Genomic DNA, 16,703 nt, shown 5'->3' with positions numbered 1-16,703 from the left:
TTAAGGGTTTCTCAGCACACTGGTTTACCTATCTAAGCCTCTTGCTGGCCCAAGAATTTGTTATGTAGCTAAAGAAAGGGACTGAATGGGATCCCTCCCTCCCATCCCCCAAGACAGGGTTTGTCTGTGTATCCCTGGCTGTCCTGGAACTCACTCTGAGGTCCAGACTGGCCTCAGATCCACCTCTCTCTGCCTCCCTAGAGCTAGGATTAAAGGCATGTGCCACCACTGCCTGGCTAGGCTTGTATACGATTTAACTCTTGACTCAATTTTCTAAGTCAAAAGTCATTTGGAACATATAAGCTCAGAACTGAATTCTGTGACACTGAACCAATTTATAGTACTTAAATGTTTTCTACAGTAGAATTCAGTCAAGCCTAACTTCTCAGAAATTCTAAAGTAATAAAGACTAATCTGTAGCACACACAGAATATTCCTTTACCATAACACAGATAAATGGTACAATATCAATCTTTTCCAATACAAACAAGTTTATAATGAAGGAAATGGAGGCTGAAAGGTCAGGAGTTCAAGGTCACTACATAAGGCAATGTTTTAAATAAACAAAAATGTATAAGGAAAAGATTGGCATTCTTAAGGTTTTCCCCATATATAGCTCTATTATTCAAATTCTTTTTTTTTTTTTTTTTTTTTTTTTTTCAAGACAAGGTTTCTTTGTGTAACAGCCCTGGCTGTCCTGGAACTTACTTGGTGAACCAGGCTGGCCTTGAACTCACAGATATCCACCTGCCTCTGCCTCACAAGTGCTGGGATTAAAAGCCTGCATCACTACTATCCAGAAAATATTTCAAAACTTTTAACATGATTTATAAAAACAATTGCAGCTAGGGAGCAACCTGGTGTACTGATAAACGATCCTAAACTTATTGGACTCGACCAGCTCCTTGTTCAGCTAGAAAATATTCTGTTTAATGTTAAAATAATCTTTTTTATAATTTTAATGATTTATTTTATAAGTGTTCTGTCTGCATGTGTGTATGTACAATTAATTATGTGAGGGCAGTACTAGAGTACTAACAGGGCACTGGAACATCTGGAACTGGGTAAGGATAGTTGTAGGCCACTGTGTAGACAATGGGAAGGGAACCGGTCCTGTGCAAATAAAGTCAATGCTCTTATCTGCTGAGCCATCTCTCCAGACCCTTAAAGTAATTTTCATTCCTATAGGAAGCGCCATGAATTTTATTTACTACTGTACCAGAAGTTAAACAGCCCGACATATATAAAACTTCCCAAATAACTCTATGACTATGAACAGTAATAACTACTCTTCTCACCTGGAACCCATTCGACAGAGAGACTGGTACGATGAGGCAGGCATATACACAATAGCAGAATTATAGCACAGCATGAGGAAACTCAAGACTTCAAACCTAGAAAAATAACAAAAAGATCACAATTATGTATTTCAATCTGAAACCACAGTAACTTATTTACCTACTTAATGGTTATAACAATGCCTTAAGGTAAATCTTCATGTCTTTTTCTTAGTCAGGTTTCTGTAGGATTCTTCTCAGTAGTTTGCTTCCTTCTTATTATGAGCCATAGCCCTTTGCTGTCATCAGTATTTTCTTCTTAAAAAACAAATAAAGAGTGGACATGGTGCACACACCTTTAATCCCAGCACTCAGGAGGCAGGGGCAAGTGGATCTCTGTGAGTTCAAGGCCAGCCTGGTCTACAGAGCGAGTTCCAGGACAGCCAGGGCTATGTAGAAAGAGCCTGTCTCAAAAACAACAAAAAAAAATTTAAGGCTGGGTGTAGTGGAGTGCATCTTCAATCCCAGCACTGGAGGGCAGAGGCAGACCCATCTCTGTGAGTTTGAAGCCATCCTGGTCTACATAGTGAGTTTCAGGCCAGTCACAGCTACATAGTAAGACTCGGTCTCAAAAAAATAAAGAACCCCACCCCATCCCAACCCACAAACCAAAAATAACCAACCAACCAAACCAAACTAACCCCAAACCGCAAAACCAATGAAATCAAGGGGCTGGAGAGATGGCTCAGTACGAGCACCTGCTAGTCTTGTCAGTTGGTTCCCAGGACCCACGTGGCAGCTCACAACCACCTGCAACTCCAATTCCAGAGCTTCTGAGGTCCTGAAGAAACCGCAAGATGCTGGACAGCATTCCTAACCTGTATCCACCAGATACACAGAGCCCTCCTCCCTCCACCCAGCTATATCAATAAAATACATCTTCCATATTGACTGCTAAATGGTATATACAGGAGGTGGAGACCCCGGTTGAGAACCGTGGTTTAAAAGTCATTCATCTTGAAAAGGGGAAATGGAAGGGAGGAGGGATGGGAGACAGCAATTTTCATTAATGACCTGTGTGGAAGTAATGCATATTTAGTTTGGAGGTAAAACAACATATTTTGGTAAGATATTTCACAGTAGAAATTACATACAACAAAAGACCCCCATAACATCCAATGCCATCCCTCTCATACCCACTGAGATCAGAAGATGGACGTGAGATTAGTTGCCAGTAAGGATAATGAGAAACTTTTATTATTTATTATCTTATGCAATGGGCATTTTGCTTGTGTGTGTCTGTCTGTCTGTGTACCATGAACATGACTGGTGCCTAACGACACCAGAAGAGGGCTTTAATGCCCTAAAACTGTAGGTACACGTGGTTGTGAGCTGCCATGTGGGTGGTGGAAATTGAACCCCGGTCCTCTGGAAGAACAGTAGGTGCTCTTAACTGCTGAGCCATCTCTCCAGCCCTGTGACACATATTTGATTGGTTACTAACCATGTTTATTTAATAAGAGTTTGCTGAAGTGCCCCATAAGCAGAAAATTTCCCCCAAGCAGCAGAAGCCATTTATAGTACAGAGGGAAAGAGGAAGAATTTGATTATAGCTGAGACACAGTGATACCACAAGGGTGCTGACCGGCCTGCTGTACCACCCCACATGAAGAGGTGGTCAGCGGCTGCTGTGTGGGGAAGAACCAGTTTTCTCCATGGACGAGCTCCTCAATAATTTGTCCAATCCCAAGTGGTCAGCCCTGGATACGTGTACATGCAAGCAAACAGACCCGGTAGATTATAGATACATGTGCATAATGAAGTGATTATGAATCTGGGAGGTGGGACACGGGAGGAGGTGGAGAGGGGAGGAGGAGGAGTGTAGATACAGTATTTATAGATGACGTTCACAAAAAAGTTTTTCTGAGTAGTTCTTACTCAAAGTGACAAGGACCAGAAATGCTTCAGATTTTGCAGTTTTTCAGATTTTGTAATGTGCGCCTTCTTTGGAGGCAAGGCCCAGGTCTATACCAGAAATTCATTTATGTTTCACATGTACCACACACACACAGACTGAAGGCAATTTTACATAGTATTTTAGTGCATGTGCGTGTTCCCTGTGTCCCAGTCACACAGACTGTGAGGACTGTCTACCTGTGCCATCTTGCTGGTGCCCACCAGATTTTAGACTATGGAACACTTCAGATTTGTGATTTTCAGACAAGGATGCTTAACCTGTATTATAATGTATTCTACCAGAATGACGTATTTAATTTTTGGACTCTACTCATATCAAGCTTGAAATGAAGTTAGTTATACTTAGCTATCACCATTCACCGTTGTTAATAAATTCACCACGGTGGCTGTGTAGTTACTTTTAAATTGTTTTAGAAGTTTGCCCACATGTGTGTATGTGCGCCACATGCATGCCTGGTGCCTGTGGAAGCAAGAGAGGATGCAGCTACCGTGGACCAGAGTTGCAGATGGCTGTGAGCCACCATGTGGGTACTGGGACTTGAACCCTGGTCCTCTGGAAAAACAGCCAGCATTTATCCTGAGCCATCCCTCCAGCCCCCCGCCCCCACTCTGTAGTTTTGATCATTACCGGTTTTGTGCGGTGAATGTTTCTCTCTGAGGATGAAGATCACTGTAAACAACCCTGATGAGATCGTGCTGACATAATGCCCCTTCTGTTAAAGCCATGGATCCGATTGTTGAGGGCTACAAAAAATAAGAGAGAGCATGAGCTAATGTCTCCAAAATGAAGTAAAAATCTGTATTAAATTGTCTTTAATTGTTTAAATAAAATGTAGCTTTTCTCTGTTCAATGACATTTTATTCTTACTTTTGGAAATTATGTGTAGAAGACACATAAAATCTGAAATATAATGGAGTTACTCTGTATTTAGGAAAAAGAAAAGCTGCTGAAAACATTTAGTTTTGAAAGAAACACATTTATATTTGTTTATATTCCAGAACACATAACTACTTACATAAAATAAACAGTAGTGATGACTATGATTAAAAACCTCTTTAATATTTATACAATTGATTTCATGTTTTTCATGTTAGAATAACCACTTATTAATATCACTACTATCCACTTTATTTCATAACATAATACAAATAACGTGATTAAAATCTATTACTCAGAAATAGTCTTTGTTAAAATAAATGCTGGTCGAATAGGAGATATACTATTTCTAACAAGAACAAAGTCTCAGAGGAGGTAATTTAAAAAATTAATAGCTTCATTGAGTCACAAAACAGAATAATGTGTGTTGGAAATGGAATTTAATTTTTAGGAAAAACTTTTTTTTTTTTTTTTTTGGTTTTTCGAGACAGGGTTTCTCTGTGTAGCTTTGCGCCTTTCCTGGAACTGGCTTTGGAGACCAGGCTGGCCTCGAACTCACAGAGATCCGCCTGGCTCTGCCTCCCGAGTGCTGGGATTAAAGGCGTGCGCCACCACCGCCTGGCAGGAAAAACTTTTTAAATGCTCACAATCTTACACACCAAAGGCCACTAAAGACAGTAAATTTGATTTATAACACATTTCTTACTAGATATTATTAAAAAAAGCTCAGCTAAGGCCGGGCGGTGGTGGCGCACGCCTTTAATCCCAGCACTCGGGAGGCAGAGCCAGGCGGATCTCTGTGAGTTCGAGGCCAGCCTGGGCTACCAAATGAGTTCCAGGAAAGGCGCAAAGCTACACAGAGAAACCCTGTCTCGAAAAACCAAAAAAAAAAAAAAGAAAGCTCAGCTCAACAGCAACATTTACCTAAATAATCACCAGTGTGCTCATATTCTTCAACAGAATAAACATAAGCAAAACAAATATGTTCCTAACAGCTAGAATGTGCAATTAGACTCTTTTATACTGAAGAATAATGGAGCATCAACATCCTTCTGAGTAATTACTTTCCTAAAGAATAACAAAAATGATTCAGTCTTGCTGTGGGACGTCTTTCTGTATGCTGTGAATGTGTGTGGCTCCTATTGGATAATAAAGAAAGAAAGCTTACAGCCAGGTGGGAAATCCAAGCAGAGATAGAGAGAGAAGGGCAGAGTCGGGAGAGACACCAGCCCGCCCGCCACCAAAGGAGCAACAAGATACCAGCAGACCAGTAATGCCATGGCCATGTGGCAACATATAGATTAATAGGAATGGGTTAATTTAAGATATAAAAAAGCTAGCTAGCAAGAAGTTGAAGCCATAGGCCATACAGTTTGTAATTAATATAAGCCTCTGAGTGATTATTATTATTTTTTTTAAAGATTTATTTATTTATTTATTATGTATACGGAAGAGGGTGCCAGATCTCATTACAGATGGTTGTGAGCCACCATGTGGGTGCTGGGAATTGAATTCAGGACCTCTGGAAGAGCAGTGGGTGACCTTAACCTCTGAGCCATCTCTCCAGCCCGAGTGATTATTTTATAAACAGCTATGGGACCGTGGGGCCAGGCAGAACCGAGAAACTTCCCATTACACAATTTAACAAAGATAATCAGCAAACAATATGAAAAAAAATTCTTTGAAAATTCATTTTAAAAACTGATTTAAAAAGTTAAAAATGAGCCAGGTAGTGGTGGTAGCACACACCTTCAATCCCACCACTCGGGGGGAGGCAGAGGCAGGTGGATCTCTGTGAGTTCAAGGCCAGCCTGGTCTACAGAGCGAGTTTCAGGAGAGCCAGAAAATCTTGTCTTGGAAACCCATCCCCCACCTCAAAGAAAAATAAAGCTGAAAATAATACTGATGAGGGAAAATATATGAATAAACAAAAACTAGAGGCAAAATTTCCATTAAATATTAACTCCCTTGACAAAATTGGACACCACACATAACATCCACTCTAAAAAATGTACACCACAACAGCTGGAGAGATGCTCAGTGGTTAAGAGCACCGGCTGCTCTTCCAGAGGACCTGAGCTCAATTCCCCGAAACCACATGGCAGCTCACAGCTGTCTGTGACTCTAAGATCTGACACCCTCCCACAGACACACATGCAGGCGAAACACCAATACACATGAAATAAAAATAAATTAAAAAATGTACTCCATTTCAATAGTTAAATTATCTACTGCGAGTGTGTGCACACGTGGAAGTGTGAGGGCAATCTGTGGGAGTCAGTCCTCTTTCCACTCTACCAGTCCCAGGGACTAAGCCAGGTTGTCAGGGTTGCTGGCTGGCATCTCCATCTGCCAAGTCTCCTGCAGGCCCGATGCCTACCTTCCCTCCATCGTTAAACGTGCAGCAGTGTCCCGCCTGTGTGTGGGTCTGTGCATCAGATGCACGTCTGGTGCCCAGGGCGGCCAGAAGAGGGCGTCAGGGCTTACAGGTGGTTGTGACCCACCATGTGGGTGCTGGGGACTGAACAGGGGTCCTCCAGAGGAACAGTCAGTGTCCTAACCACTGAGCCAGCCCAGCTCACAACCCAAAAGACAAGACTATGTATTAGGACCCTGCATGGTGGTATAGTCGTTTCACTTGAAAGACAGAAGCAGGTTTAGGAGTGTAAGGTCATCCTTGACCACCTGGTGAGTTTGGGGCCTGCCTGGGCTACAGGGGTCATGTTTCTAAAACAGAAACAAAACAAAAAAGTACTCATGATATTTACCTCTGACAAAATTAAATTTTTTCTTTTTCTCAACATAATTTGAAACATTCCATGTACCCCACGTTACTTACTTCATGGTATATTGAAGGCTTGGATAAGGAAGGGATAGTGAAAGACAGCACTTTATTGTTTCCATCTTTATCAGCAATTTCCTACAGAAGAAAATGTACAGACACAATGTCACACTAAGTCTATAGCAACATACATAATAATTACTTCCTTAACTCACAGAACATACTAGTGAGTTTGAGAAACAATAGTACATAGAAATGCTATTACTGTATCAGACTCTTTCAAATTTATTAGCAAACTGATACATGTTTATGGCAGAGCTGTTACCCAGAGATACTGAGCATAGATCACACTACATCAAATCCAACATGACAGCAAAGGCAACATGAGGTGTACAGAGAACAGGAAGAGTAAAAGTGATTAGATGCTGAGGGCAAATACTGATCAGATCTTTTAGTAGAAACATGGGTGAGCAAAGCATAACTCAAACCGAGAGACCCACACTTAACTAACACGAGAGCACATTATCATAACACAAATGAATTGTTTGCCAGCTTTCCTGAGCCATAACTGACAGAATTTACAGATATTTCTAGTGTACTTGAAGTTTTGATACATTTCATTGTGAAATGAGTACATAAACAAACTTATTCAAATATCCAGTACTGCAGTTACCATTTTTATGGTGAGAACATTTGAAGAAGGAATCTTGATTAAAAGAAATTTATAATCCCTCAGCAATAAACTACCAAACTGTAATAAGTCACATATTGACACTATTAGTGTAAATGTTTAAGAAATAGATATATTTAGATAATTTCTACTGAACTGTACGAAAATTCCTTCGTGTTCTTGTTTGAGACAAGGTTTCACTCAGTAGCGCAGGGTGTCCTGGAATGCAATGGATAGTCCTGGCTGGCCTCACATCTGCACTTCAGTTTGCTGAGTAGTAGGATCAGAAGTATGTGCTACTATACCTGGGTTCGTTCTCTCTCTCTCTCTCTCTCTCTCTCTCTCTCTCTCTCTCTCTCTCTCTCTCTCTCGTTTTTTCTTTTTTCTTTTTTTTTTTTTTTCTGAGAAAGGGTCTCATGTACTACTACAGCCTGATTTGTTATATTGTTCAGTCTGGCCTGGAACTGAAAATCTTGCTTTAGACTCCTGAAGCTGGGATTGAAGATATGAGTCACCATATACAGTTTTTCGTAATTTTAAAAGACTTTTTAAACAGAGAGAGATGGCTCAGTGGTTAAGAGTACTGACTGATGTTCCAGAGGACCCAAGTTTAATTCCCAGGCCGTCCATGTCCAATCATGCCAGGATTAAAAAAAAAAGAAAAAAGAAGAAAAAAAAAGATTTTTGAGAGACAGAGTTTCTCTGTGTAGCCCCCTAGCTGTCCTGAAGCAGGCTGACTACCTCCCAAGTGCTGGGATTCAAACTGTGTGCTACCACACCTGGCTACAAGTTTTTTCAAGTGTTTTTCTAAAAACACAAAATCTGGGCAGTGGCGGCGCACACTGGGGAGGCCTCAAATCTGCAGGCAGGACCAAACAGACAAAGTACATTGCCATCCGTCCTTCCTCGTGTGTGTGTGTGTGTGTGTGTGTGTGTGTGTGTGTGTGTGTGTGTGTGTGTGTGTGTGATCTCTGGTCTTTAGGTCTCACTAATGATCGTCTCCAGACTCCAGCACAAGGCGTGAACTGCTGTCACATCTCAGCTCACTGCCTTCTGCTTGTTCTAAGGAACATGCAACTGGCATAAGATCCACAGACAGTGGCTCTCACTAGACCTACTACAGTAGAGAGTCAGTGATGAAGGAGCTGGCTACATTGCTGCGAACCTGTAAACCTGGTACTTGGGTGGCAGAGGAAGGAGGTTCAGAGAACAGGTCAGATTCAGACACAAAAAGTTTGAAGCCAGACCAGACAGAGATCCTGTCTCAAAAAACAAAATCAAAACAACAACAACAAAAAGTCCCAAACACCTGGGCATGGTAGCATACCCTTTGAACCCCAGCACTTTGCCCAAGGCAGGTGGATTCCTGTGAGGTTGAGACCATCCTGTCTACATAGTCAATTCAAGGCCAGTGAGAGCCACACAATGAGACCCTGTCTCAAAAACAACCAGGTTAGCTTTTCCAAAACTTTTAAGTTTTATGAGGTCTCATTTAAAAACTGATCTACCACAAGATCTAGCTACACCACTCTTAGGCATATATACAAAGGATTCTATACCTTACTACAGAGATACCTGCTCATCCATGTTCACTGCTGCTCTCTACTCATAATATCCATAAATTGGAAACAGCCTAGATGTCACCAACTAAGGAATGGATAATGAAAAAGGGGTACATTTATCCAATGAAATACTATTCAGCTGTCAAGGGGGCAGCTAAAGAGACCCTGGAGCCGGAAGAGGTGAAAGAACACAGCCTATATCTGGGACCCGAGCCAGTGACAGAATCACTTTATTCCTGAACCCAGGACCATGGCAACATACCCTGACTTTGAAACCAGTGCCAAAGAGACACTTTGTCCCTAGAATCAGAGCCAGTGAAAGAAATATACCCTGGCCTTAGAGCCAAAAAGCTAAGAAAGGCCAGAGAAAGAAACACAATTTGGCTCTGAAATCTGCTCCTGACCACTGAAACTAACCAATCCCTGAGTAGAAAAAAACTAACTAATCCCTGGACAGAAAATCTTCTCCCTGGAGAAATTCCACTCCCAAGAAATCCTATATAAATTGCCGTGCCTGGTCAGTTGTGGTCTGTTCTTTCCACCCTGGTAGAAGCAGCCAAGGCTACACAAAGAAACCCTGTCTCGAAAAATTAAAAAAAAAAAAAAAATAAGAATGAAGAATGAGGCCTTTTGGCCTAAGATCAAGCGAAGAGTTCAAGGCCAGCCTCCACTACATACTATGTCTGAGGTCACCTAAGCTACACAGGGAGAAAAACAAAATGACAGAAACCAAAGCCCAGCAACACTGGAGCTAAGATGAAAGCGCCTCTCTCAGCTTGTACGTATGCTCTGAGCTTTTCATCTGCATGGGCACAACTGGATTTTCCTTCTGTTATGCTCATTTGATTACCGGGCTGGCTAGTTTGGTCACTTTGACACAAGCTAGAGTCATCTGGGAAGAAGGAACCTTAACTGAGAAAATGTCCCCATCAGACCGGCCTGTGAGCAAACATGTGGGACACTTTCCTGATCAATGATTGATGTGGGAGGGCCAGCCCAGCCCAGCCTAGGTGGTGCCACCCTTGGGCCAGCGGTCCTTACATGTGTAAGGAAGCAGGCTGAGCAAGCCCTGAGGAGCAAGTCAGTAAGCAGCTCCCCTCCATGGATGCTTCAATCGTTCCTGCCTCGAGTTCCTGCCCTGACTCCCTAGATGACGGAATATAAACATTCTGTAAGGTGAAATAAACTTTGCTTCCCAAGTTGCTTTTAGTCATGGTGTTTTATCACAGCAATAGACACCCTAAAACAATGACTTTTTCCTAAAATCTCACCTATTCCTAATCAAAAGGGATCAAAAGTATACTTTTCAGATACTATTTCCTCAGGAAAGTATAGTCACTACACTTTGGCTAATATTTTAATTTCTCATACCCTTTTCTATACACATTCTGCATTATTAGTCATCTATGAATATGACTTCGGAAGTAGAGAAGTTGCCCTAAAAGCAGGTAGCTCATTTCAGTATCCAATTTGTTTCTTATAAAAGGGATTTATAAACACTGGCTCCAAAACATGCTTTGAAGTAAGTCATCTGCGTTAACAATGTTATCAATTACATCTTCAACAATCTTATAAAAATACTTGTTACAAATGTTTATATTCATCTCAAAAATTATTCAATACATATTTCAATTTATTTTTCTCTAACAATCTTCAAATATTTCAGAGAATTTAAAAAATATATTCAATTTCCTGAACTCTCACTTTCAACTCACCAAATTATAAATTCCTAGGAGGAGCGCTTCGATGCAGCCATTGCTCTGTCTGTCTCTGCTGACTGTGAGTCGCAAATAAACCCACATCAACTCAGGCAAGAACTGCAGTGTGAACCTCTTCAGTCGGACTTCAGAGCTGCGATAGAGCTCAAACAGTTGGTGGCAGACAGGCTCCAGGAGCTAAAAGAGAAACAGAGCCGTATTATTTCCATTGCTTGAGCTATAACTGTATTTCTTAAAAAAGCGAATGTACCTTTATAATATTTAAAAAATAAATTCTTCTTAAAATTAATTCCTCCATATATGAGCTAACTCAACAAAGCCTTAATAGACTATATATTAAACTGACCATACCTCTAACTCTAAATATTTTAGTACCAAATACCATTACTATACTTTTTGATGTACTGTGCTACTAAATTTATTAGATAAGTAGTCTGTTTGCCAGTGTACTATATTTATATTTGACGAGTTTTCCTGTCCTTACCAAGACCTTCTAGTCTCTATTTTTTCTTTTACATTGATGTAAGTATATATGTATGTGTGGGTACTTAAACGCCATGGTACATGTATGGAAGTTGTAGAACAACTTTGTGGATCTAGTTCTTTCCCTCTATCGTGTGAGTTCTAGGGATCAACTCAGGTTGTAGCAAGTGCCTTTATCTACTGAGTCATCTCAGTAGCCCATCTTCCATTTGAAGAAATTTCTTCTTGATTAAATAACTTCAAATTTCAAGTAAAGTCATGACTTAAATTATATACCATTATTAGATGAAGAAATTTTATGAAACACATGATATGGGCATCCAAAATTCTAGCTAATATAGTATTTTAAATACATACAAGGGAAGTAAAACCAGATTTAAGATCTCACTAATTATATTTGTTTAAAAGGTTTCAGGGCTAGGAAGATGGCTCAGTGGGCAAAGGTCCTGTCACACAAGCAAGAGGACTGAGTTCAGATGCCCAGCCCTCACACAGAAGGTGAGCAGAGCATGTATGGGGGAGGGGAGATAAACAGACTCCCCGGGCCTTAGGACCAAACACATAAATTTGAAAGGGGAAAAAAATATATATGTGTGTGTGTGTGTGTGTGTGTGTGTGTGTGTGTGTGTGTGTGTGTGTTTCAATGCTTAATTGGCTAATTATTCTTGTATTACCACATGAAATGACTTGCGAGACCTCATGATGTTAAACCTGAATAAAATGAGCAGCTCCATCTACTGCTCATTTAAAATGGTTCTGCTCCTACTAACTATAGACTGTACACACCTGGCTGACTTTAACTATCTACAAATATTGAGGAGAAACTGAGCTCCCCCACCCTACCCCGACCTTGCTTTGTAGACCAGGCTGGCCTTAAACTCACAGAGACTCACTGGCCTCTGCCTCTCAAGTGCTGGGATTAAAGGCAGGCACCATCATTGCCCAGCTTGACTCTTATTTTTAAACATGGTACGTACTGGTAATCCTGTTGCTTTTAATCAAATACAACTACAAAATGAGATTACTAAAAACCTGCCATTGCTGTCTATTAAAACTTTCAATTCTGGAAGTGGTGGTGGCACATGCCTTTCATCCTGGCACTCAGAAGGCAGAGGCAGGAGGATTTCTATGAGTTTGAGACCATTCTGGTCTACAAATCGTGTTCTAGGACTGCTAGAGCTGCCCAAAACCAACCAACCAACCAAACAAAAACCTCAAAACCAAAATAATCTTTAATTCTAAGCATCTATATTATGCTAATATTGCTGAAGTTCTTAATAGAAATCAGAAATGGTGGCACTCACTTGCAATCCTAGCACTTGGCAGACAGAAGCAGGATGATCAAAGTTCAAAGGTCTTCTCAGCTACACAGCCTCATGAGACCTTGTCTCAAACAAACTATAAACAACTCCACTAAATGGTACTATCTAGTCAGGCGGCGCACGCCTTTAATCCCAGAACTTGGGAGGCAGAGGCAGGTGGATCTCTGTGAGTTCAAGGCTAGCCTTGTCTACAGAGCTAGTTCCAGGACAGCCAGGGCTATACAAAGACACCTGTCTCAAAAAACAAAAAACAAAACAAAACAAAAAACAAAACAAAACAACAAAAACAACCAGTACTATCATCCACATCAAAAGTGCTAACAATCATCATCTTTGGCTTTAAAACAATTTAGGAATAGTTGACACCTTTCCTAAATTAAGCCAATACTTTATTGACATGATAATTACTGAGACATACTATCTGATGAAAACACTTGAGAGCGTTTTGAGTGAAATAACAGAAACTGAAGCCTAACTTGAGTCAGAGAAATAACGTGAGGTGAAGAAATAGAGTCAAGTCAGACAATAAGCAATGAAATAATTATAAGCCCACCTGTGATTGGTGAGAGAAATGAGGTAGATCATAAAAGGTCAAGTCTAAGAAGGTGTTTCTTGTTTTGTTTTGTTTTAAAGAGGTGTAGGGGGCAGGTGCAGCTCAGCAGGCCCCAGGCCCTGGACTCAGATCCCAGTCCTCACCCATGCTAACCTGCACACTTACAGGAGATGGGCAGCAGGAACAGGAGAACACTCAGACACTTGCACACCGTCTCAGAAAAGGGGGAAGAAGGCAGAATATGAAGTCAAAGAAAACATAAAATGAACAGAGTGGAGGAATCAGCCAGGCGGTGGTGACGCACGCCTTTAATCCCAGCACTTGGGAGGCAGAGCCAGGCGGATCTTTGTGAGTTCGAGGCCAGCCTGGTCTACAGAGCAAGATCCAGGACAGGCGCAAAGCTACACAGAGAAACCCTGTCTCGGCGGTGGGGGCTGGGGGGAACAGAGTGGAGGAATCAAAATGGAAGAACCACTAGGGTGACTAGAGGGTCTGTTAAATGTAAAAGAAAAAAAATAAGAGTGTTGGTTGTAACAAAGGTAGCCACAACATGCAAAATTAAACCCTGCAAGTTCATCGAGGACTTTTATGTCTTTAAAGCAACATTGATTTTAAGACTGTCCTAAGTTCAATTCATATTAAATAAAGCATGTGGCCAATTTCTGAAATGACATCTTGGTAGAACATCAGATGATGCTTCGGAATATAATAGTGTACCCATCTGTGACTACTGTGCCCAACAGTCCTGAGGGTCTGCAGAATGCATTGTCCTGGGCTTTCAGATGTCTCAATTAACAACAGTCCTGAGGGTCTACAGAATGCATTGTCCTGGGCTTTCAAATGTCTCAATTAACAACAGTTCTGAGGGTCTACAGAATGCATTGTCCTGGGCTTTCAAATGTCTGAATTAACAACAGTTCTGAGGGTCTACAGAATGCATTATCCTGGGCTTTCAAATATCTTAATTAAAATTAAAGGCTGTATCTGGGAAGAAAGAAGCTACTTTCCTGTGTGTTCCTTTCATTTGACAATAGTAAGGATGGAACCCAGACCTGTCCTCACAACTTCATAATGACAGTGAATGCTAAGTCTTGAACCTGAATTTCTCAAGCTACCATTTCCATTTTTAACCATGACTTTGTCTCATGTGTTATTATAAAGCATGATAATACAAAATGTCTGAATAATTTTTAAAAAGTCTTAAGTTTTTCCTTATTTTTTGAGTACGAAATCTTCACTACTAGAATCTTTTTGTAAAATAATTTTTTCTTTTTTTTTTTTAAGATTTATTTATTTATTATGTATACAGTGTTCTGCCTGTATATGTCCCTGCATGCCAGAAGAGGGCACCAGATCTCATTATAGATGGTTGTGAGCCACCATGTGGTTGCTGGGAATTGAACTCAGGACCTCTGGAAGAGCTGCCTGTGTGCTCTTAATCTCTGAGCCATCTCTCTAACCTGTAAAATAATTTTCTAATCAATGTTTACTGCTTATTTATTTACACTTAACTCCTGAGCCACATCCCAAGCACATAATATTTATTAAATATTCATTACATACGCGATAAAATGTTGCATTCTGGAAGTAACAATTATAGAATATATGACCACTGCCCATGAAGAGCTTACAATCTAAAGAGAAAAGTATAAAACAAATAATTTTTTTTTTTTTTTTTTTTTTTTTGGTTTTTCGAGACAGGGTTTCTCTGTGTAGCTTTGCGCCTTTCCTGGAACTCGCTTTGGAGACCAGGCTGGCCTTGAACTCACAGAGATCCGCCTGCCTCTGCCTCCCGAGTGCTGGGATTAAAGGCGTGCGCCACCACCGCCCGGCTAAAACAAATAATTTTTAATAAGCAAAGCTTAAATGTTAGGACAGTGCAAGATTAGGGGTAGGGTATAAACACATTTATCATTTAGAACATTTCAAATACTCCTGACTATAGATATGTGTGTATGAGTGTGTATATCTATCTACACTCACACATAGCCCATGTCTCAAGTTTTAACAATTCAGCAATACATGGCAGGAGAAGCAGCAGCAAATGCACCTTGCAGCCACTGCTAGGAAGAGCAGCAGCTGCAAGTCTGAGAGCCAGTCCAAAGACAGGAGACAGGAGGAAGAGGTCAAGAAGCAAGCTTTTAGTGAGGGGACACAAAGCTGCACTCTCAGTTAGGCTGCTGGTTAGGAGACGGTTACCTGGCGGTCACTTCTTCAGCTCGCTGCAGTACACAGCAGAGGCACTCTTGGAGGCTGTATCTGGGAAGAAAGAAGCTACTTTCCTGTGTGGTCCTTTCATTTTCATGTTAAAGCATACATGACTCCAGTGGATTAAATTATAATTGCACGACTGTGTTAATGCAAAAATACTGTGTATCTGGCCAAAGTTACCATATAGATTCAGGTGCTGTATTTACTATCTTCTATCACAGAGTGAGTAACAGTGAACTGTTATTCTAAGTTTATTGATCTTTGCTACTTAGATCTTTAAAAGCACTTCCTTGGATAATTTTCAGGTAAACAATAAACAGCATAATTGTGTTATCAATTTACAACTGATGAGAGTGCTGCTTATAAATATCTCTGCAGTATTAAGAAGTAAGAGTAAACGATATTAACATAAAGAAAGCTGACCCAGTGTACTGTTAAAATTGGTTTTCCAGAGAAGGAACATTCCAGAACACAAAGAAAAAATAAACATTAAATAAAGACTCCACTGAGATGAGGTGACTGCAGCTGAGACTCAAAGCACACCACCTCCACCAGGAAACAGACCCAAGCCTCTTCACAGGCAGGAAGACGGGGTGGGGAAGGCAAAGCAACTACCCGAGTGCGGAGGGAAGCAGCTCTCCAGTCACAGGGACAGGAACCACACGCTCACACTGTGCGACTCCAGCACAGCTTCCATCTAACCAGCTAGAACGTCCTTTCTACTTCTTCCTACCTCGTTGTTGGAGTCCTGAATAACTTTATAGAGTGCGGGGACCAGCGCCTTTTTCCGGTGTAAAGTCGCTGCATAGTTGGTGATCTGAGTGTCAGGTAACGCCTAGGTGAAGCCGAAGGACAGACAGCAAAGTGAGTTTAGCATTTAGGAGACGATTTCTTTTACATGAGTGAGTGCTACTTGAGTCAAATAAGAGTCAAATAAGAAAATTTAAAGTAATTAATATAATCAAGTAATTAACCTACAAATAATTGCTGAGCCACAAAAATAATTACAAGTTACATATCATACTAGACTTCACAGAAACAGGGCTCTTTAAAGTAACCTAGCCCGAAAGAGAGCAGGCTACATTTCAGTTCCTGCACTTACGCTTTTACGAAACACATTTCATACGCATCCATAATATAGTTTTCATTTGAAACTATCTGACTTTTAATCACAGGAAACCAAAGCAGGGAGCAAATATTATTATTAGACGTGAAGATCCCGTCATCTCCTGGATATATTTCCATCCTGACAATTCCTTTTCTTTCCACTT

At 40.8% G+C, this 16,703-nt stretch overlaps 1 protein-coding gene across 4 annotated transcripts in view; it reads right to left on the bottom strand.

The window, feature by feature from the left end:
- Positions 1 to 16,703, bottom strand: part of Hycc2 (hyccin PI4KA lipid kinase complex subunit 2) — a 58,991-nt gene that overhangs the window by 16,693 nt on the left and 25,595 nt on the right. For 2 of the 4 annotated variants that reach the window (XM_076550481.1, XM_076550482.1), the window contains exons 4-9: positions 16,166 to 16,267; positions 15,421 to 15,480; positions 10,861 to 11,040; positions 6,971 to 7,051; positions 3,883 to 3,998; positions 1,299 to 1,394 (exon numbers count right to left, since the gene is read on the bottom strand). In XM_076550481.1, the coding sequence (XP_076406596.1) occupies positions 1,299 to 1,394; positions 3,883 to 3,998; positions 6,971 to 7,051; positions 10,861 to 10,947 (380 nt within the window). In that variant the 5' untranslated portion in view covers positions 10,948 to 11,040; positions 15,421 to 15,480; positions 16,166 to 16,267. The remainder of the gene's footprint in view (positions 1 to 1,298; positions 1,395 to 3,882; positions 3,999 to 6,970; positions 7,052 to 10,860; positions 11,041 to 15,420; positions 15,481 to 16,165; positions 16,268 to 16,703) is intronic. The other 2 variants (XM_042260330.2, XM_015993964.3) reach the window with 1 other exon arrangement.

Source organism: Peromyscus maniculatus, chromosome 13 (assembly GCF_049852395.1).
Source record: "Peromyscus maniculatus bairdii isolate BWxNUB_F1_BW_parent chromosome 13, HU_Pman_BW_mat_3.1, whole genome shotgun sequence".
NCBI classification, from domain to species: Eukaryota; Metazoa; Chordata; class Mammalia; order Rodentia; family Cricetidae; genus Peromyscus; species Peromyscus maniculatus.
The sequence above is the reverse complement of the archived record's forward strand: the minus strand, read 5'-3'. Positions and strand labels throughout refer to the sequence as shown.